Raw genomic sequence first — 22,368 nt, forward strand, 5'->3', positions numbered from 1 at the left:
TGTAGGCTATTGGATTAGAAGAGGAACAGGGAGGGTTGGACACCCGGGAGGACAATGGACCCTCTGACAGAGTCAACAAAAGTCAAGAGAGGACAGTAGAGGAGAGACACAAACTGAACAAAGCTGTTTAATTCCCGTCTCACATATGGGCCATAGAAGAAGATGCTACGGATTCACTCACAGTCCGGGATTTTGTGGTTAAAAAAATAATAAGCCAATAGGTTTATACAGTATATGGGTTGAAATACAGTCATTCATTTGAACAGAAGCAACAGTGTAAGAGACTTAAAATTACATGGGATTACAACCCATCTGGTCTTGTACTGGCAAGGTGGGGCTGTAAAAGACACGCAATAGTGGTATTGTATTACAACATTTTTTCCTTGGAAAGATTTTTAACACTTTTAATCAAAAAGTAAGCCAAGACATTGAGAAATCTTAATGCAGCAGTAGTTCCAAAGTAGGGGGTGCGAAACAGGCTGTCAAGAATGAAATCTGAATTGTTTGAATGCCCTAATTTACTATCTAACAGATTGAGAGAGAGACAAAGAGAGAGAGAGAGAGAGAGAGAGAGAAATAACTTAGATAACACTGACCCTGCTCAGCCGTGCTGCCAGCTGCTCCATAAATTTCCATTCTGTGTTCAAACAGAACTGGTCTCTGACATTTCCACTCTCTGTATCACACTCGGCCCATTACTTTAATGAAGCATCTCTGGCTCAGTAGCAAGTTGCCAGATCCTGTTAGAAAACACAGGTTTTTGTAATTCGTACAATGCTGATCTTTGTTCTCTGGCTGATCTGGTTGACTTCGGATTGCTGTGAACGGCCAACGAGACTGCCAAGGGACAAGCGAGGCATTTAATCCCACAATAAGGACAAGCATTAATCTCAAAACTGCTAGAAAATGGAGAAGTTGGAAATAAACGGATTCCAAGGCAGACGAAGACGAAGGCAGTCAGAGACAGTTAAGAGCAGGGAGCAGAGACTGCCGCGGCAGAATTGGATTTCCTCTCCATCACTGGACAATCCTACTGAAATCAGCTCACAGAGCCACCCCTGGGACACCAGCAGTGGTTCCTCAGAAAATAACACCCTTCACATTCTTGGCGGCGGCTGCAAAGACACGAACTGAAGCTGCGGCCACGCTCCCCCAAAACCCCACACTTCATAGCACAGACAAGGCAGCCAGGCCTTAGAGTGAGCGGCCGCTGACAGAGTCAGAGTTGATTTGTTTCCTGTGTCTAAGTCCAGGCCCCCACATACACTCAAACTGAGCAGTTATGTAATTCTCTCCGTAAACAAGTCCAAGTACATACCTCCCTAGGTATGCTAAATGAGATAGCATCGTAGACCAAAGTATTTTTAGAGGCCCTCATTATTGGCTCTCTTATCGACAAGTTGCTTTTTATGTTGAAATTACAAAGCAATCAATTACCTAAGGGATGATTAACCGCTGCTGTCGGCTTTAAATCAACCTTGAAGACAGCACAGCGTGCTAAAAGCAACCTTGGAGAGCTACGTAATATATACAGTACAAGTGGTGATGATTAATTATAACCATTAGGAACCTCTGATGACGTTCTACAAGTTCTGGTGGAAAAAACACAAAGATATATATATATGTGTGTGTGTGTGTGTGTGTGTGTGTTTTTATCGGATCAGAATCCTACAGTGTCTTGACAAATTCTCAGCTCATCGATCAAAAAAGTAATTATTCTCCCAGAAGAAATATGTTTAATGAAGGAACAAAACCTGATGTGTGGTTCAGAAACATATCAATTACTGAAGTCATCAAAGTCAGGATTGATTAATATTAACAACAGATAACTAGGGCTAATAATATATATAATATAGTATAGCATAGCATAGCGTAGTATAGTATAGTAATTCTGCCAGTCACTGTCACGAAAGACAAATTATTTGCGATACATAGATAAGAGCTTCCATATTACATCTGCACACTAATGGGCAGAAACGTTTTAGGAATTCTTGGCCTAGAAAATGCTGTTGTTAACAATGTTAACAATGTTTTTACAGTTTATTAATTTGTTAATTATATTAAATCAGTTTTTGGGGCTCAGCCGATATGCAACACATCAGTACGAAACCAAAATGGCTGAACTTTAACAGCCTTTTGATAACTGCCCATTTTCACCAACACCAGTACATAAAACTACTAAACAGCTCAACTTGGCTGCAAATTCGGTCGAAAGTGGATTAGCTTCGTCCCTTTTTTTGGACAGTTTTTGCAATTGCTTCTAGCTAAAACTTCAAAGGGCAAACAGCACTGACTTCATCATTCATCAGAGGCGTGTTTTGGCTTCATCTACAGCGACGCTTGAGGCGCAACCGGCTACAAAGACATCACAATCGTTTCAGCTCTTCTTGTTCATGGTTTTACATAATTCCTGTCTTTTTGTATCAAATAATTCCACATTAGGGGCTGAGAGGAAGACTCTTTTTGACAATTCTGAGGTATGACGGATGAAGAATTTCATAGTTTGTGACTAAACATAAAGCGTTCAATTTATGTATCTCCTTTAGGATCACAGATCCTTCCACACACTGTTCTCTCTGAACCTCTCAGATGAACCTGCCGTTTGATCTCCCCCTCAGTTCTACAAGAGCCCTCGTGAATTTGTTTGATTATAACCTGCATCAGTGGAGCAACACAGACCTGCTACCACTTTAGCTCCTTAAAAATGACTGAGGAGAGCGCCTTGAAGGTCAGCAGCCGCCTACTTAAGAAAGCACAGGCTGAATACAGAGACTTAAAGGTTTAGTTGGTCTGAGTCTGCAGCTCTGTGATGAGGTACCTGTGCTGACGGTGACTGAGTTTTGCCAGCTGTGGCAGAACTTCCACCTCCTACATTTTATGAATTCCTGTGTTGCCTGGCAACTCTTTCACTTATTGCATCTTTCTTCATGTTCCCTCTCAAGGTTTTTTAACTTCTTTTATAGAGTCAGCACAGTGGAGGAAACCTCCTCTTCCTCCTCTTTCACAGTCTTTGGCGTCAGTCGGCGTAGACGTAGGAGGACAACTGCACATTGGAGACGACACAGACTTAACAGGAGACTTTTCCTGTTACAGGCAAGTGTGCGAACATGACATGACATGACTATCTACCTATCTTTTCCCAAAGTGAACTATAAAAGGATTAATAAAGTTCTGTCTAATCTAATCTATCCAAAATTATCCAATCAATATAATGACATCCACAGGCCTTTTTTTTTGTAGCAATTAAGACTGGGATTCTGGGTCCATTAATATATTAGAGTTGTACGTATGTATATATATTGATTCAGTTGTCAAGCAAAATAAATTTGAATTACTGTTTTATGTGCATTTGATGCAATTAAAAAAATGTGATTCAAATTATTGTGATTACTTAATTACTTTAACTGTAAATAATACTGTTTATCAAACGAATCCCAGCAGTACTTCCAATAAGTGTTTACATGGAGCCATGCTTTGTCTCAACACAACCTTCATGAAAACAAAAGCTCTTCTATATTTAAGATCGAGTCTTTTGTCGCCATCACAGCAGCCCATAAACCACAACACCAACATAATTATGCAGTGATAAGTCAACCTCCAACTCCTTCACTCTGCCTTCCTTCTCACACCCTCTCCACAACATAAACACACACACACAACTCCAAATGATGATGATAACAAACCAAAGATGTATCTGCAGACACACACACACACACACAAACTCCAAATGATGATGATGACAAACCAAAGATGTATCTGCAGACACACACACACACACACACACACACACACTCACACTCACAGGTGCAGAGCTCTGCAGGCACACTGCCAGTCAGTCAATCAGTCAAGTCAAGCTGCAAGTGCAGAAGACAGAGGCTCTGTTGTGTTGTCAAATGTGCTGCCGTTACAGCCAACGTGCATCACAACGCCGGCATTCATCGTATGAACGGAGCTCACGGATCTGAGCGTGTGAGCAGAGAAAAAAAAAGGAGGAAGTAGATGGAGAAGGACTGATTTCAAGCTTCAGTAGTTTTGATTATTTTATTTATTTACTTTTATATTTGTAAGGGGAAGCTTTATCAGCAGTAAACTATGGGGAAGAGAAAGGTGTGGTAATAAAGAACAGGATCTGCTTGACTGTTGAAGTCCTTCTCGTTGAATGCTGTATTTAGATTTTGATGTTTTAGCCATAGCCTAGTCCAGGCGAGGGCAATCTAAGGCCCGGGGGCCGGATGTGGCCTGTTTGCCTTTATAATCCGGCCCGCCAAATTTGTCCAAAATATGCTATTAATTTATATTATCATTATCCTGTATTTCTGCGTTTTCTCTGCACAGCCTGCATTTCCCCAACAGATGGTGTAGAAAAAGCTAAAGAAATTTTAAAATTTTAGCCTTTATCCCTGACTTTACTTGTCATTTATCTTAATGCTCCATCTACCTGCTCCTAATTTGGCCCCCCTGTAAATTTTAGGACCTGTTGTGGCCCACGGGTCAAAAAGTTTGCCCACGACTGGTCTAGTCTATTCATTATTATTTACTATTCCAGTCTCATTTTAACCCAATTCAAATTTACAGTATATAAGACAACAGTGTTGCAGGAAATTACTCCGCTTGACCAAGGCAATTAATCATTGTTTGTAGCTCCCCCTGCAGGGATGGAGGAGGCAGATGTTAGCGGTCAACTAAGTTATTAGAAATGTATTTTAATTGATGTTTGTATAAATAATGTTTTTTATTCATGCAAAATAAAATTCTACTCAAATTTGATTTAGTTCTTAGCCTAAAGGAGGTACACACAAAGTGATGTTTTAAAAGAAAGCACTGATTCTTGCAGAAGTGAAGAGTCTTAGACAAAATGAGACAATGGAGTGACGGCTCCTCCACTTGGTTTCCCAGGGTAACCAGTGTCAGTATTCATTCAGAACAACATCGGCTTCACTAACCTGTAATTTCAAAGTTGAATCAGTGTGGGGGTGTTTTTGTTTAACAAACTTTCATGTTAGAAACAGATTGTGATATGTTCATTATGTGACATAAGCTCCTATTTCTTAAGACCAAGTGAGTAAATAGTTGAATTGAGTTGAGTGCCCCCCAGTGGCAATTACATTTCGAAATGGTAATAATCTGTAATTAAACAACCGAGACCATGAACCAGAGCTGATATGATGCTGCGTAACATTGGACACACGGTAGTTTCACCAAAGACAACCCGTACCTGTGAGTGGCTGGGGAAGCCCAGGTTGTGGCAGCCGTTACAAGGAGTCAAGGCTTCCCAGAATCCAGTGGGACCGCAGCTTCTTTCTGCCTCCTCTTCCTCCACAGCTGCAGCCAGAGGTTTGTTCTGCCTCTGTAGAAACACAGGCAGAAAAAAAGTCAATTCCTGAAGTGGAGCCTAACAATCAAGTTGATTGGTCCAAAGGTCTGCTCCCAGTAGGGGTGAAGTTTTTAATAAAGATCAAGTTGAAAAAGTTCGGTGTTGTGATAAAGTCTGAAACTACCTGATATTTATCAGGTGGTTTTTCTAATAATAGTCCAGCACCCATAATGCCAAAACGAAACTAAAATGCCACTTGTTTTCTCCTATTTAACATCCACTTGCTGCTAACATGCTAACGGCTATGTTTTATGTTATACCAAAGAGACAGAGTAGAATGACTGTATGTCATTACTTGTATGCTAATGATTTTCCAACTAAACTTATTACACAATTTTGTAAAATATAATTTTTTTCAAATATTTCCTTGTATTTTTTCTCAATTTCTTACTGTAGAAACCTTAGCACTAGTCTGTCTTACTGTAGCTTGTCTTTTGGAAGTCTTCCATTCCTTATTTTACAATGTTTTACAATAACTGTTTTTTACTCTTTAATTAGCATTTCTGACTTTAGCCTATTAGAGCTAAAGTTTCCCTTTTTTCATTTTTTGTTTAACTATACCCTTTGAATATACTTTGGCTAAATTATACTACATTTTTGATGAGCTTTGTCTGTCTTTTAAATTAAATTAATTTAATTAAGTTTAGATTTTCTCTTTTTTTCAGGTTTGCAAACAACCATATATACATTTCAGGAACAATAAGAATCACTCCTTATAACAAAAAAAAATTAAGGGCAAATTTGTGGCATTTATATCCAAAATGTCACTAATTTCTGATTTAAAAAAAAAAAAAAAAGGTTGGACCAACAGAGTCAAACTGAAGAAGCAGCAAAACAACAAATGCTGTGTGTGTGTCCTTCCCCGGGGCTCTTCGACTCCCGGGAGGTCGATGTGTGTGTCAGAGGACAGATAGGATCCAGCTGATATCTCAGTGAACCACATGAAGCACCAGAAGGTAAAAGTCACGGTGCGACACAGACACGGCAAACTTCACAGAAGATTTTACAAATAACAATAGATGGAAAAGGACAAAATTTGAGGCACGAATGCTCAGAAGAGACAAGGAAGGAAGGAAGGAAGGGAGAAAGGAAAGGACAGACAGATGGAGAGGAGCAGAAGATCAGAAGTGATGATGGAGACGGAGAGATGGAACCAGAAAAGGTCACCAATCAGCACAGATTGCAAATGGCTGATATGAGGGCAGAATATTAAATATTGTGGAAAAAAACTAAACCGCGTGAATAAAGAATAGACGTTCTAGTGTAGACACATGACTCCAACCAGACAATTAGCCTTTAATTATTCATGCACTGACAACTGCATCACTGATCAATATTTCATTAGCTGTCTGTTGGAACGGCTCACAGAGACAGATTAATAACATTTCTCCATAATTATAACATATTCTGTCTGTGTCTGTCTACGTTTGAAAATGATTTACTTCATCCAAGAAAAAAATTAAAACAGCGTCACACTTTACAGGACGTGAACTGAGTTTGAACTGGCAATCATTGGAAAATATAATGCTTTGTTGAAAACTAAGTAATCCAATTAAAGGAGAATTAAATGCATAAATGAGGTCAAGAAATATCTGAACACATTTTAGTAATACAAGAACAGAACCTGATTCTAATAATAAATTATTAAGCTGCACAGGTGAAGGTTACACTTTTGTTTTCAGACCATTGACAGCACTTTAACCAGTGTTTGCGTGTTGCTTTGACCACTCATTCCACTGCCCTGCCTCTTCCTGTGTCCATACGGCTTTGACCACTCGTTCCACTGCCCTGCAGTAACCTGCCTCTTCCTGTGTCCATACATAATGAACTAAAGGTCAGTGTCACATGTGAGTGTCAGCGTAGCTGCTGCCAAGTTAAGGTTAATGGGAAGAAAAATTGAAGCAGACATGTTATAGAAGGCCCAGAAAACAAGTACAGATCACACATGTGTGTTACCCCGTGTGTGTGTGTTCAGGTGGGAGGTCAGAGTGATGGATGACCTCCGAGTCCCGCACTGTGACAATGGAGCAGATAAAACCCGAAGCTGTGTTGTCAACACTGTGATTGTGTGCTCAGCTAATGAGGTTTAACTTTAACACCAAATACGTCCTTAGATCAACCTCAGACATCGGCTCCACTGAGTCAGAGTGTAAACAAGTCACGTAAATCCAACACAGAGGGTTTTGATCCAGACAAAAACAAAAGTGAACAATAAAACGTATGTCTGTGGGCTCTGAACGACTGAATGAACACAGGCAATTACTGACTAAATATATGCATATGAACGAAGACACTGAGACACAGATTTTTTTTGTAATAAAAATATTTTAAAAATTAAGTTTTAATATATTATGAGTGGATTTAGTCGGTGCAACACTGCCCTCTGTCGTCTAAATGCACATATTACGGGCTTTTTTATTACAGCGCTCTGGTGGGCAAATCAATAACGTCAATTACCCGTTGGGAGTTCATTTATATACATAATTGCCTGGAATATAAATTGTTTTGTCAAACTTCACATTATGGACTCAGATAAGCTGTTTAAACCTTTAGATGGAGAGGCAGAAGATGAGGGTGGGGGTGCAAACAGGATAAACATGAGATACAGATACAGAAAGACTATCTGTCACCACCAGGGATCAAACCACTGCACCTCTTATTGTAAGGCAAGAACACTAACCGCTTCTATACCACCTGGGCCTTTTTTAAAACAAATATTTTATGTGCAAATATTTGTGTTTCTTCCTGTAAATCAAGTCAATTAACTGTGCATAAATAGAGTCAGTTTGTTGAAAGACTACCTTCACATTAAACAAATGCTGTGTAAACTTTGAGGTGTTAATAAGTCTGTCTACAAATGTAAATAAAAATCCAAAAGTGTGGAAATATCTCCATAATTAAAAACGCTATAAACAGTGGTTTGATTAAGTACCCACATTATACAAACACGTGATGAATCTCGTTTTTCTTGTCTGATTTACTAATTAATTGTGGTAAATATAAAACACTGACTAAGATCATTTGTAAAACCTGAACTGCCACTTAACATTTACTATTTAAAAGTTTATGACAATGAATTTTTTTTTTTTAGTTGCATCTCTACTTAATGATAGAAAAACTATAACATTTAAAGTCCGAACCAACCTTGCCGACTCTGGTCAGGGTTCCGTTGGGTCTCTCCGGACGGTCGTCGTCAGACAGCCGTCCACTGCCGACGCTGTCCATGGAGTGAGAGGAGATGGTGTGGCAGAGCTCCTCGAAGGAGTAATCTCTGTCCCTGCACTTCTTGATCTCATGAAGCAGCTTGGACAACTCACTGGTCACAGCGTCATCTGGTCAAGAGATGGAGAAGATGATGGTGTTAATATGACAGTATATGCCTTAAGTTTTGGTTTAAATTTCCCAGACAGTGTTCACATATTTTAACTGTTAAATTTAAGTTATTTCAAGATTTGCTTATTGGATTTTTAGTTTATAACATCAAATCTATCATATCAGCAGATATAGAAAAAAAAATTGGAGTGGAGTGGAGTGCAATGTCGTGTTTGGTCCCTAAGGGGCAGCAGCGGGTAAGGATAGAAAATTTTAACGGCACAGTTTAACTCCAGCAGAGTGAAGGTAAAAAGTTAAAAGTATTTATTTATAACACCTAAAATTATATTTTAATGTGTTTTTCTTTATTTTAATATAATTAATATTTCATGTGAAATATGTGTCTATTTTCTATTGAAATCAAATGTCTATTTAGGTCCTGGTTCTGTTGGTTTTATTCAACTTTACACACCGTTCTGTTTGTACTCACTCTTGTGTCTCAGGGAGGGGGAGGCAGAGGGTGAGGGGACTGAGGTCCGAGGCACAGGGATGGGACATTTGCGTACAGGCTCCTCCACGATACTCCTTCTCTCCATCTCGTCCATCATGTACTCTACAGAGGCGAGTGGAGACAAGGAGGCGAGGTTAGGCATCCACCCAAGACAAGAGAGGAATGTTGGGGTCAAACAGGACTTAAGTGGTTAAACATAGGGCAAGAATACAGGTTTTGGAGGTTTATAGAGAGGTGGTGATGAAGAGGAGAAGCACTTCAGAGGCATTTTAATGGATCAATATAAAAGCACAGTCATCAGCGTGGTGAACAGATTGTGCTGCATTTGATTCACACTTAACTCACATATTCACTCCAGAGCTTTTGCCAACAGAGCTTAGCTCTGGTAGAGCACGACAGGAACAGAGAACAGAACACATGGAAAGAAGAAAAGGAAGGAGGAGAAAGGAACAGAGAACAGAACACATGGAAAGGAGAAAAGGAAGGAGGAGAAGAATAGGAAGAAAAAGGAAGGGAATATAAGGAGAGAAGAAGTTGAAAGAAACGGGAGAAAAATGTGTTGGGAATCAATCAATAATAAATAAAAAATAATCCTGCAGCAGCTGCTCAGGGCTAATGAGGAACCCAGTGTGTATATCATCGGTGGTTTGGGGCAGAATGGCCTTGAAACATCCACATATGAAATATACATTTACAGTCCTGTTAAATATGAAGGACTGTTCAGAACAGTCTGAGTTGCATAAGTCCAACCAGGGTCCAAGTATAGAATTTCAAATGCTATATAGCTTGAAGCTAACCCAATCTAAGTGAATATTGTTTTTTCCTACAGTTGCTATAGATAATAGTTTATTTAGTGAAATGATTGTTAGCAGATAGCTTCACCAGAGCTAGCATTGAGCAGGTTAAAAGATTTAAAGTGATTATAAAGGCTGAGAAAACCGAGCATAAAGTCGACGTCTTCTCCAGTGTGTTCCTTCGACTCCATTTCATTTCACATTAGCGTCAGTAATTACACTCCACAAGCACGTTTACATGCAGTCACTGAAGCACAATAAAAGTCAGTAAATGAGGATTAAAGTTCCTTTGACAGTTTTACTGCTCCTCCCAAGAACATCAGCGCTTTTTTTTTTTTTTTTTTTAATTGAAGCAAGAACTTCATACAGCCCCAGGTCTGACTTCTTTTTATACGGCCAGACTGCTGCACAGCTCAGTGGAACCCGGGCAGATGCTGCTGGGCAGTAAAACAGTGGTGAAGTGTTAATGAATCTGAGCAGTATCCGATGAATCGCCGGGTCTTAAATCAAATGAGAATCTCTCCATAATGAGGAGCCTGTGGCTGCTAAAAACACACACACTGACACTTCTTCACTACTACATGTGTGTCGGTCGGGTGTGTTTGCACGTCTAGTGTGTTTGCACGTGTGTGTCCTTTCCCTTCTCCTCTCCAACAGGAAATTTCACGCAGCTGATCTATTCACCGACTCACAGCTGTGTCCTCTTTCTCACTCAGTCTCACAGAAAACACTTTCAGTCCAAATCTGGACTCAGATGAGATTTTGATGGATGCTATTTTCTAACCCGTATCCTCCATCACATGGTTTGTGGCATTTGAAAAGCTACAAGTGGTTCATTCAAGTCTGTGAAAGTGCCCTTGTTGGTGCTGATTGATTGTAGGCCATGTTTGACTCTTTTATTTACAGCATTTTCCAGTGTTTACTGCACATTTTTCAAATGTTTCATTCAGTAACCAAAGGCACAAGAATGTACATGCACTTCCAAAGGATTATGGGGGACCAGGATCTGAGTGATGTTGATCACAACTGAAGTTAAACAGAAGTTAAAAAGATGCTAATAATACTCTTAAATCTTTCTAAAAGTAAAAACTCTTGGTGCAGCCCACAAAGTGGGCCACAAACATTAGAGTAGAATTTCTTTTGGTCTGATGTTGGGTCATACCTAGGGTACTTATCTGGTTCATTATCAGGAGATTTACAATGTGGTTTACCAAATCTAATGTAGGTTTATCAAACAATTTAATATAATAAATGTGACTCATGAAACTTGTCTGGACCAGTGATTCCCAACCAGTGTACCGTGGAACACTAGTGTGACGTGAGTGATCATTACGTGTGCTGTTGAAAATTATCCAATTTCACTTAATTGGGCTGAAAATTATTATTTATTTATTGCATTGTTTATTGCTTTGCTCGTCAAAGCATGAGAGGCAGAGCAATTAAATCCTCTTCTGCTAGGTGGCAGCAGATGACTGAAAACTAAAAATATAATCAGAGCTGTTGAAGAAGATCTTTGTGAGTGTCTTTCATCAATTCCTGCCACTGTATCTGCATCTTTATAATCGTAACTAAGATTTTTAACCAGAACCTAAAATGTGGGAAACAAACTTCAAAGTCAGCTCCCAGAGAATCCTGGGTTCGATACCCAGAGAACCCACATGCTTGGCGCCTGCTGGGTGCAGCCTGTTAACAGCATATCTGCTGCTAACAAAACAATTTCCCAAATATGGGATCAATATAGTACTTTTTTTTTCTTCTTTTGGTGGTTTTTGCCTGGATCAGACCAACTGGGTTCTTTGTCAGGTCGTACTCAGGAAACACAGATACGTGGTAACGAAACTGTGGGCTACATTCCTCATACTGAGGCTCTTCTGACGCTGTTCTGGAAGAATCAGGCTTGTTTGTTAACTCTGGATAATGACAGATGATTCAGACAACACTGTCCTGTGTGTTTGTTCTGCACAAACCAACACATATACAAAAGTGCCCATTGTTTCCAAGTGGCCCATAAACTTCCTGGAAAAGGGCTTTTCTATTGGCAGACAACACTTTCAACCTGCCAGGAATCAACTACAACCACCAAGTTTCCAACTTCAACAACATTCATCAACAGCTCACGGTGAAATGAACTGAACTTCCAGGGCTTCCATCAATCACTGTCTCCTTGAACAGGTCACAACTCCATTTGTACAAATGATCTATACTTCAGAAACTGCAAGTCTGCACTGACCCAGATTCTCACAACAGTGTGTTTATGTGTGCATGTGTGTGTGTTCCAGGTGCAGCTATACTTGGGAAGGCTTTTTTTTAATACTATATTCATGGGGACACTTTGTCCTCATGGGGACATTTCGCAGGGGTTTTTTTGTATAGTAGATGTAGCGTGAATGATTAGAAACAGACTTTTTTTGTATAGTAGATGTAGTGTGAATGATTAGAAACAGACTGAGATTGAATTAGAGTTAAGGTCCGGATCAAGACTAATGACTGGATCAAGTATGTATATCTTTGTAATGGTTGGCTTAGATGTGTGTGTGTGTGTGTGTGTTTACCTTGAATTAGAGCAGTGATCTGCTGAGATTTAGGAGCAGGATGTTCTCTGAGGATCTCTAAAGCTGTTCTCCCTTTACAGTCTGTCAAATTCGTGTCGATTCCTGCAACACAAACAAACAGTCAGAATTAATCAATGGCAACGCCACTATTCTGGATTAATGAACTACTGCATAGATAGATTGATAGACACACAGACAGACAAAGATATATTAATATACAGATTCCAGATACAAATACAAGTATTGATAATAACCAATATCAATTGGTAATAATACAAGGTTTAAAAATGTAAACTTAATGTTATGACAAAAAAAGATCTTCTTTGTCCCATTTCTAGGCCGTGACCCAGTGTTTGGGAATAATTGATGTACACAGCACAGACTGTGACCCAACGTCAGACACATACACACACACACACACTCTAGTCAGCAAAACCTGAATGACTTTCAGTGAGCAGAGTATGAATGTAAGATTTTATTTATTCATGAAGACTCTTCAATTACAGCTTCCATTGAGTCATTTCACAAGAACACAGTCACCTCAACACCTGACTGTGCTGACCAACATTCCCAGACACTCACACACAATAGCTGGAGCTGCACAAACACACAAACAGGTTTAAAACAAAAATGAGGCAGAATCCCAAGACTCAAACTGAGAATCTTACTATCAAGTAAAAAACAAAGTGTTATTTCTTGCCTCTTTTACCTAAATGCTCTCAGTTCCCCTCCTTTTCTCCCCTGATTTGGTCCATTTGACATAAAAAATGCATGCACCTCCATTCTAGTCGCTCTACTGGGAACCACAAGAGACAGGAATAAAGGGAAATGAGTAAAAATGGAAGGAGAAGCACATTTAAATCTTACAAACTTTTAAAAACCTTTTCTCGTACTGTAGTTATTTTCCTCCTCTGTTTTTGTTTAGAGCATTCAATCAAAATGATTCAGCTGAAGGATACAAAAATAATAATGTATAATTAACACCTGATATCCAAGCTTGTCATTACGAACACATTCCCATCCAACAATTATGACCTCAGCCTTTTATGAGCCACAGCATAAATTTACATCAGAAAAATCCCATCAAAGAAACATGTTTTAAAAAATATATGTAATTTAAAATATGACTTAAAAAATGAAGATATAAAGTTGAAAACACTTAACTGGTGATACAATCTAAGTGAGATAAATTCACAAATGCCAAGAAGTAACTTTAATAATACGCTCAACAGTTGTCACCACAATACCCCTGATATGGCAGGAAGGTATTTGTGGTGTCCTTATTTGGGCGTCATCAGCTGTTTTCCTGCATTTTCCAAAGAAAAGTCACCATGTTTTATGTAACCTCAACCTCTCTCCTGCTGCAACTAAAGCACATTTATTCACTTGTCCTAATCCAGGAAGCTGAATTAAAGCAAGGCCAAAAGAACATGGCAACATACAGGAAGTGCTCCAGGAAACAGGAAGTCCTGGAGGAACGTGGGAGGGCAACGACCAAACTCTTTATACTCTCAACTGTATTTAGTTTACAAGGTTTATTCAACAAAAATGTTGTATCACTGTTTCGCATTAATGTTTTGTATTACTGTTACTATTTAACTATGGTTTACTACGTAGGTACAGTAATTTGAGTCAAACTCACTGACATAAACTTGATGTAGTACAATATAATCTAGAATTTAAAAACTAATTTGATAAATTATTTTGTTTTCTTACAGTTTAATTCTGTAAATTCACAAATGACTCATTAATGTAAGCCCTTCTACTGCAAAGTCCTCTGGGATTTGTTTTGGCCACTATGCCTTCAGAATACATTACTAAATCAAAGTAAAAAAAAACAGTACACCTTTAATTACTGAGGCAAATGGGCAAAGATGATAAAAAATAAAACACACACAAATGTTTGAATCTCACCCAAGGCTAAATTAAAACCACAATCTGTTAAACAAAAAAAAAAACACAAAAAATATTGCTTGTAGGCAAAAAGAGCCAGGAGGTAAAAGACAAATTGATAAAGTACATACGACTCTAATCAGACTTCTGTGGTGTTTCTTTGTAAATCTACCTGATTCCAGCAAAAGACGAACAACATCCATCTTCCCAAAGAGAGCTGCTTCATGGAGGGCACTGCCATTCTCCGTCTGAAGGAGAAGAAGGAAAAATATTAATATTCTATGGCTTGAAAACAAAGAGAAAAAAAGATGTACGAACTTTGTGGAGCAGAGAGAGAAACATGGCAATTCTATGGCTTGAAAACAAAGAGAAAAGAAGATGTAAGAACTTTGTGGAGCAGAGAGAGAAAATATCACAAGAAAAAGACTGAATTCGTGTCAGAGCTGGATCATTTTTTAATGACATAAATCTGCAAAACTGAGGACCGATTCATAACTCTCTTAAGGTTAGGAAGAGCTACAAAGCAGTGAAGCAGTCTGCTGTCAAGTCTAATCAGTGGAAAACATTTTAAGTCAAGTTCAATTTGAGTTCCCAGGGTCTGCTAGGATTTTGAAGAATTGACTCCAGATTTAGTTCGAATTCATGTTTGTATGACGTTAGAAAATAATGAGTCAAGTTATAGTCAGTGGTGTCTCAGACCAGTCCATGAAAATCCAATTCACCTGTTATTCTTTTTTGAAGCTTCCAAAGTGGTGTGGCGCCCCCTGGTGAAAGCATGTCTCAAATGTATTGTAACCTTGAGCTAAGCTAATATAAGTTAGCCAAAAAGTATAATAAAAAAATTAGTTGTCTGACCAGACCAACCCCAAAATAAAATGTATTTTACTAACATTTCTTAGTTAAACATCGAACTGAAACCCAGCCCAGTTCTTATCCCGTGGTGTCTTCCAATCTGCTGCTTCTTCTCTCGTTATTCGTCACGCATGTTTGCATTAACAGGGCCGGATTCACTGTTTTAGGCCAAGACGATTCAAACCATTACCCGAGCAGAGACAGTCTGTGTGGAAACTGTCCCGCTCTCTACCTCATGCTCCAGCTCCTATATGCTACAACGCCGCTAATGGGAACGTTATTGATGTGATGCAACACATGGAAAGTGGAGCAGGACAGCTTTGCTTCAAAATGCGAGATCTGGGACCAGCAGGGATAAAGGAGACAAGCCCACTTCTGAAGAGACACAGTCTAATCAAACAGCAGTTTAATCATTCACCATGGGAGTACAGCTCAGTATACAGGCAGTACTGCAGCCCAGAGATGCTAATGCTAACGACAAACGTGTACGTTATTTTTTCCTATTCCTTTTTTTGACAAGTTTTACCGTGATGATTTTTTAAATACATTTTTGATCTATTAATGAATCAATTTTTTTGCTTTCTTTTAGTTATCGTTTTAACCTTTTGTTTGACTTTTAGACAATTCTCTTTTTTCACATTTTTGGTAAAGATTTTGCTAGATTTAAGCTTTTTCATTTTTTTTAATTAATGCTTTATTATGGAATTGTGATGGTTTTTCAATAACGTTACTTATTTCTATGGTAAAATCTGAACTTAGTTTTAGTGAAAATGAACATTTACTTACTTTGTGTCGTTTGACTATTTTGAATGTCAGTAACCTTCAGCTTTTTCAAAATCGTTGGTTAGTTTTCAGTTCTTTTGTGGTAACATTTCTGGCTTCAACTTAAGGCATTACTGTCTCACATCAGGTTTTTTTACTTGCAATCCTGAACAAACCCCAAACTTGCATGAGTGTTGTGTGATATTTCTTTTCTCTCAACAGCCACAACCGTTTTCAAGAATATCAGATATTTAAGCAACATTTTGTCTCGATCCAAAATAATCTCTAAACCTGCCTCATCCAACATCCTGGAGGCAAGAACCAAAACGCCTCAGGGACACAACAGCCTGACAACAAGTTCAACTCACACTCAGTGACTTCTCAAATGAACATTTCAAGCTAACACACATGCAGATCAACATGCAGAAAATCCTGCATTCATCACATCCTTCAAGGTCGGTTTCCTCACCATGCAGATTTAAAAAAAAAAAAAAAAAACCTGACCAAACTCCTGCGTCTAATGATGATAAATTGTGTGGAGGACAGCCAGCTCGGATCATACATCACCAGCTGGGACACTGCACCACATCAACAACCGCTGCACGAAGTTCTGCCAAATTCACGTTCGGTGCTCTGTTTCCTCCACAACACAAGTGTCAGCACCAAGGAAACATGAGACAGATGAAGAAAACAAAGAAACAACCTCAAATGTTCCCTTTACAGCAGAAGATGAAGGTGAACGTGTTCGTCGAGTCACTGAGGGAATCAACGAGTGGAAATTAAGGATGTTGATCCAACGGTGTGGGCCACAAGGAAACAAGAGGAGGTGGGAGAGGAGGAAACAAGCAGAGGAAATTATGCTCCCATTTCACACACACACATGGCCTCCTGGCCTTACCCCGCCTCACAGTCACCTCTGCACCACTTCCTGTCCTGTTTCCCACAATGACTTTGCAGTGATGTCACAAGGCAAACCAGGAAGAGATTTTCCCTCCTACAGATTTTCCATGAATTGAACGTGAGTTGACTTTCTGTTTAAAAACAGAGACCCAACAGTCGCTTGAGGATGAGGGTAATAGAGTAACACCCGCAAACACTGTGTCGGGAAACCGACTGGACCTCAGCAGCAGTTTGTTCTGCATGGAGTTCTCTTTTATTTTTATTTAAAGACAGGATCCGAAAGGGAAATTGAGGGAGGGAGAGAAAGAGAAAGAAAGATATAAATATATACATATATATTTTTATTTATTTATAAATATATATTATATATATATATATATATAGAGAGAGAGAGAGAGAGAGAGAGAGTTTGACTGTGTTGAATTATTCATTCACACTCAGACAGACCTATGGCTTGACTCCAATTACTGACCTGAACAATTTTACTATATCCAGATATACACACCCTCTCCTACATGGAGAGACACACACACACTCACACCTGCAGACACACACTCTGTCTGTCACACATGCATTCATGCAGACCCACTCTCACACACACACTCTCTCACTGACAGACACTCCACCTGTGCAAGAAAACCCTCAATATTCCAACCCCCAAAAAAACTAACAACACTGCAAACACAAATATTGAGCAGCAGGTACAGAAGGTCGAATGACCAAATCAAAGACATGTGGCGTTCGTTTTCACTGGACACATGGAGCCTGAGGCCAAATCCCTGCAGAGAAACACAACCACAGCCTCTTTGGATCAAAAACACACACACACACACAGGCTGCAGCAAGGACAGAAGGCAGAGAGGAGGAGCTCCTCCAGGCTGAGTCATCTCCTCCCTGTGGGAGAAGCAGGTCCACTCTGGTTTCCGACAGGTCAAGTTGTATCTCATCATTTCACGGATACACATGGACCAACACAAACACACACACATGTCTATTTCCACACTGCTCTGGCAGAACACAGTGACAGAATGTTGGTGATAACCTGCTCTCCTCAGCACATTTGTTTTCTCACACTCACTGATCTCTGTCATTTCATCTCCTTCGCCATGTGCTGCATAAAAAAAAACTGCATACGAACAGTAAAATGAGCAACACACACTCCATCCAATTCCACATGCTAATGTCAATATCCCACATGGCCCGGCCCTGCGCTTTGCTGTGACAAATGGATTCTGTTTTATAACTAAACATTCTCAGGTTGTGCTCAAAAATCAATTTTGAGAATTTTTTTTGATAATGTCTCTGCAGCTTTTTGACACTCACAAAAGTCAAAGCCCCTGAGGCTGATTTTCCATGTATCTTTCTGGTATGTGAACACACACAGACCTGATCTGAGAGTCAAAGACTGAAGGAAGGCTTTCCATAGGATGCCTGAGTAAAAGAGTGAACCCAGATATAAAGATACTGACGTTGAACATTTTTTTGAAATGCTTAAAACGGACAAAAACCGCACAAAATATACTCTTGGGAATTTAACCACAAAAAGTAAAAACAAGGAAAATTCAGGTGAATGTTTGCCAAAAAGGTGCATAAGATGCCAGAGGATCATGGTGGATTCACAAAAACACATGGAAATGAGCTGAAATAATTCTGTTTTTCAAGGTGGACGCCAGAGAGAAAGATCCAGTAAAAATGCTAAATATACTTTTTCTGAAGATACTACAAATGTAAAGGAAGTGTTGAAGATTCAGGACATTTAAGGCACAACACGTCTTCCTCCTCCTCCTCTTTCTCCACTCGTAGACTTTCCTCCCAATCAATTATTCATCCCTCTTCAGCAGCACACCATAGGAGGTGTGGACTGCACATGCTGCCACAAACGCACTCAGTTGAAAGTCTGCCAAGCATTTTGCTAAAACAGGGTTATATTTACTGAAAAATTACTACCATGGATAGATAAACACAACTTTATTTATCCCTCGGGAATTCCCTTTGGGAAATTAAGGAAACATTCAGCATCATAAGAATAAAGAAATTCCCCGTCGGAGAATTTAACCCAGGTCTCCCGCAAGACAGGCGGAGATACTAAAGAAGAGATGATAATAATTTATCACAATATGTTAAAAATCAAATTTTCTTTTTTAAAATTTTGTTATTTTGACCTTTAGCTGATCCTGCTGTTACCCTGATTCTTCCCTGAACCCATCTGTGGCTCTGACTGCACCACTGTCTGAAACCCCAGGTTTGCAGTAAAACGTATGAAAAGCTTCCTCACCACACAGTTGACGTCCATGCCGGCCTCCAGCAGGGTCTGCACCGTGCTGTGGTGTCCATTCCTGGCAGCCAGGTGAAGCGAAGTGTGTCGGCGAGTGTGGCTGGTCATCAGGTTGGGGTGAGCGGTGACCAGCATGCGAACCACCTGCACAAAACCACACGTCAGACAAAAACCCAAGGCAGATGAAGCTCAGATGTAGAAGTAGGGGTTTTTTTATATAGTATCACACACATCTCATGTCATAAATATGTAAATAATAAAATGTAATTGTAAACAACTGGTGTTCCAAGTGGACCACCGGCCTTCATCACACAACTGCCCCCCCACTCAGCATCCTTCCCTTTTTTTTAACCTTGTTTTGCCTGAATTTCAAAGTCCTGTCACTCCCCGTGGCTGCAGTATGTGTGTGTGTATTTTTTTAGCTTCAGTGGTGCAGCTACTATTTTTATCCTCACTCTTCTTTTTATAGCTTCGCCTCAATATCGACGGGTTCTCTGGAAAGCTCCCTCCATTAACATGTGTGTCTGTACCTCCCCGTACGTGTGTGTGTGTGTCTGTGTGTCTGTGTTTGTGCACATCATAAACTTTTGCCCTGTGTTAGTTACAGTTTCACACAGCAGTAGCCTCCACCACAGGGATTTCCCTTCATTATTAGCAGTGAGAGTCCAAGTCTGGGGGGGGGGGTGGGGGGGTAAGGCAACTCGCTGCTGACTTTAGGGGGGGAGGAGGGTAAGGCAACTCGCTGCTGACTTGATACATTATTCATCCGCACATCCTCAGTCAAACCTGCGTGTGGCACTGCCTCATTTTCTCACAACCTGAGCAAATGGAATGCGAGGCTGCATTTGAACGTTGGCAAACCTTATCACAGCAGAACACACTTGTAAAGCTGTGACCTGTTGTCGCAGTTTTGACAAAAAAAAAGAAAAACCCAAACTGGGTACCCGTTTTTTTCCTTACTGAATTCCTTCCCGAGACATTTTTCAAATAATCGTCAACATTGCTCTGCGGTGCATGGACTCTTTGTAATGCACGGTACCCCTCACACACACTGTTGTCCTGAGGAACAGGCAGATGAAGACACCAGCTGCTGTTTTCACCTCAGCCAGGAGCCCTGCCAGAACTCCTGATGAATGCAGATGTTCACGCGTTTCCCTCTTTTCTCCACCTTTACAAGCTTAATCTTTAAGGACTGACTTTGCGCCGACTGTCTCAGACATGTTGACAGATGGATAATTAATGGTTTTAGTTGCTGACCACCTGGAAAATGTGGTTCAAACTAGGGATGGCTGGATACCATTTTTTCATGTCCGATACCGAGACTGTAACAATACGATACTTCTTTTCTCCTCCAGCATGTAGTGGAACAATTCTGAGTGGACATATATTAACTGACTGAGGTGTGTGAACCCACACTCGTTGTTGTTCCTGTGACCCTGGAAGTAGTACAAAATGGTTGGATAGATGTGTGTCAAGAGGACACATTGTGTGCCTGTCCATTTACATTGGCCATAAAGGCTTGTTCTTCACCTCTTCCTCCTTAACAACAGCCACAGCTATAAGCTGCTAAAATATGAACTTTCCTGTTACCTGAAATGACTTAAACCTTCACTTTTTTTTCTCCCATCTGTTCTCCTGTGTGTCAGACTCAAAAAGTAATTTTACTTTATTAGGCTTCACTGCCCTTTATATTACCATGACTACCTCATTCATTTCAAAGGCTTCAATCTCCGGAGACAGTTTTAAGAACTTCTAAATGTAAATGAGACTCCAACTTTCAACAGGGTCAGACGTTTCCTTTATCAATTCCGGGGCTTAGATGACAAAATATATTGTTGTGGGACTTGGATTGTCACCCACCATGGACTTCACTCAAACTCTACATCAAGCCTAAAATCAAAAAATTAAATTTCTTTGAACTGAGTTACTAAAGCCCATGACTGAGTTTAATGCTAAAGCTAACAAAACACTACACAACGTTGACAGCCAGAGTACCCGTTTGAGTACCTGAGGAATGGGGGGTCTCATTGGGGCTCTATGACTTGAGATCTTTTTGAGACGAGGGTGAAAGCTGAGTCGACTGGACACGGACTCAACCATCTGACTGCTACACGATAGCACGACATCCTTTAAGACAGTCCAGCTATCAATCTTCACTGTCCACTCCTATTCACGATCACCGGCGATCACATCCTTTAAGACAGTCCAGCTATCAATCATCACTGTCCACTCGTATTCACGATCACCGGTGGTGCTTCACTGCCACTTGGCTACAAATCAAGTGACATGTGAGCTCGCTATCTTTTTCTTGGTGATGTAAGTGAATTCAAACGGAAACGGAACAATCTGAACTCTCCATACCTGGAGAACCGGAGGCTGGAAAACATAAAAGAGCGTTAAAGTCAATGACCTGCAGTCGTCCGTACAGCGCTGCCAGATCCAGAGGCGTCTCCTGCTGACTGTTTCTCATCGTAGGGTCCGTCAGCTCCTGCAGCAGCACTGAAACCACCTCTGTGTGTCCATACTGGGCTGCACAGTGGAGAGCCGTCTCCTTCTGATGGTTCTGTGAAAAAGAACAAAAAAAAAAAATGACTGCAGGATGAGTAGGAGGACGATGAACAGCAGACACGCCAGGGGTTAGGTGAACAGATCGAGGTGGAGAAACCTAATACAGGAAGAACTGAGGGATGGAGGGAGGCAGGAGTGAAGGTCAAAAGTAAAGAGGAGAGAAAGACTGGATGGGATTAAAGGTACAAGGACCAAGCAGCTTTTACAAGAAGCTTAGAAAAAAGTTATTGAATGTAACCTTTAATTTAATTATCAGTTATGTTTTTATTTGTGACTCATCCAGGTGATTATTAATATGGAAAATGCAAAGATTTAACACAAAATGTAGCTTCATATAGTTGGTGGATTTCACTTATTATTGTGCATCTTGATAGGGCAGGTAGGGCCCTACTGTTGTAGAGAGTTCTTTATTTATTGGTTCTTTCCGTCTCTCCCTCTATTTCATATTGGATTTTCCCTGGACGGTATTCCCCGATGAGAATGTCATCTTCAATACAACACCCATCGATACCACTTCAGTTCACGGAAACAACATTGTTCAGATCTTACTCCCATTGTCCCTGGAGCTGCATCCC

At 40.1% G+C, this 22,368-nt stretch overlaps 1 protein-coding gene across 1 annotated transcript in view; it reads right to left on the reverse strand.

Annotated features, from left to right (window-relative positions):
* anks1b (ankyrin repeat and sterile alpha motif domain containing 1B) overlaps window positions 1-22,368 on the reverse strand; it is a 111,720-nt gene that overhangs the window by 37,700 nt on the left and 51,652 nt on the right. Inside the window, exons 4-10 of the mRNA XM_025058108.1 lie at window positions 21,636-21,788; window positions 19,226-19,369; window positions 14,609-14,684; window positions 12,544-12,645; window positions 9,177-9,299; window positions 8,519-8,706; window positions 5,216-5,347 (exon numbers count right to left, since the gene is read on the reverse strand). Coding sequence (XP_024913876.1) covers window positions 5,216-5,347; window positions 8,519-8,706; window positions 9,177-9,299; window positions 12,544-12,645; window positions 14,609-14,684; window positions 19,226-19,369; window positions 21,636-21,788 — 918 coding nt within the window. The remainder of the gene's footprint in view (window positions 1-5,215; window positions 5,348-8,518; window positions 8,707-9,176; window positions 9,300-12,543; window positions 12,646-14,608; window positions 14,685-19,225; window positions 19,370-21,635; window positions 21,789-22,368) is intronic.

Source organism: Cynoglossus semilaevis, chromosome 8, assembly GCF_000523025.1.
Source record: "Cynoglossus semilaevis isolate Cse_v1.0 chromosome 8, Cse_v1.0, whole genome shotgun sequence".
NCBI lineage: Eukaryota > Metazoa > Chordata > Actinopteri > Pleuronectiformes > Cynoglossidae > Cynoglossus > Cynoglossus semilaevis.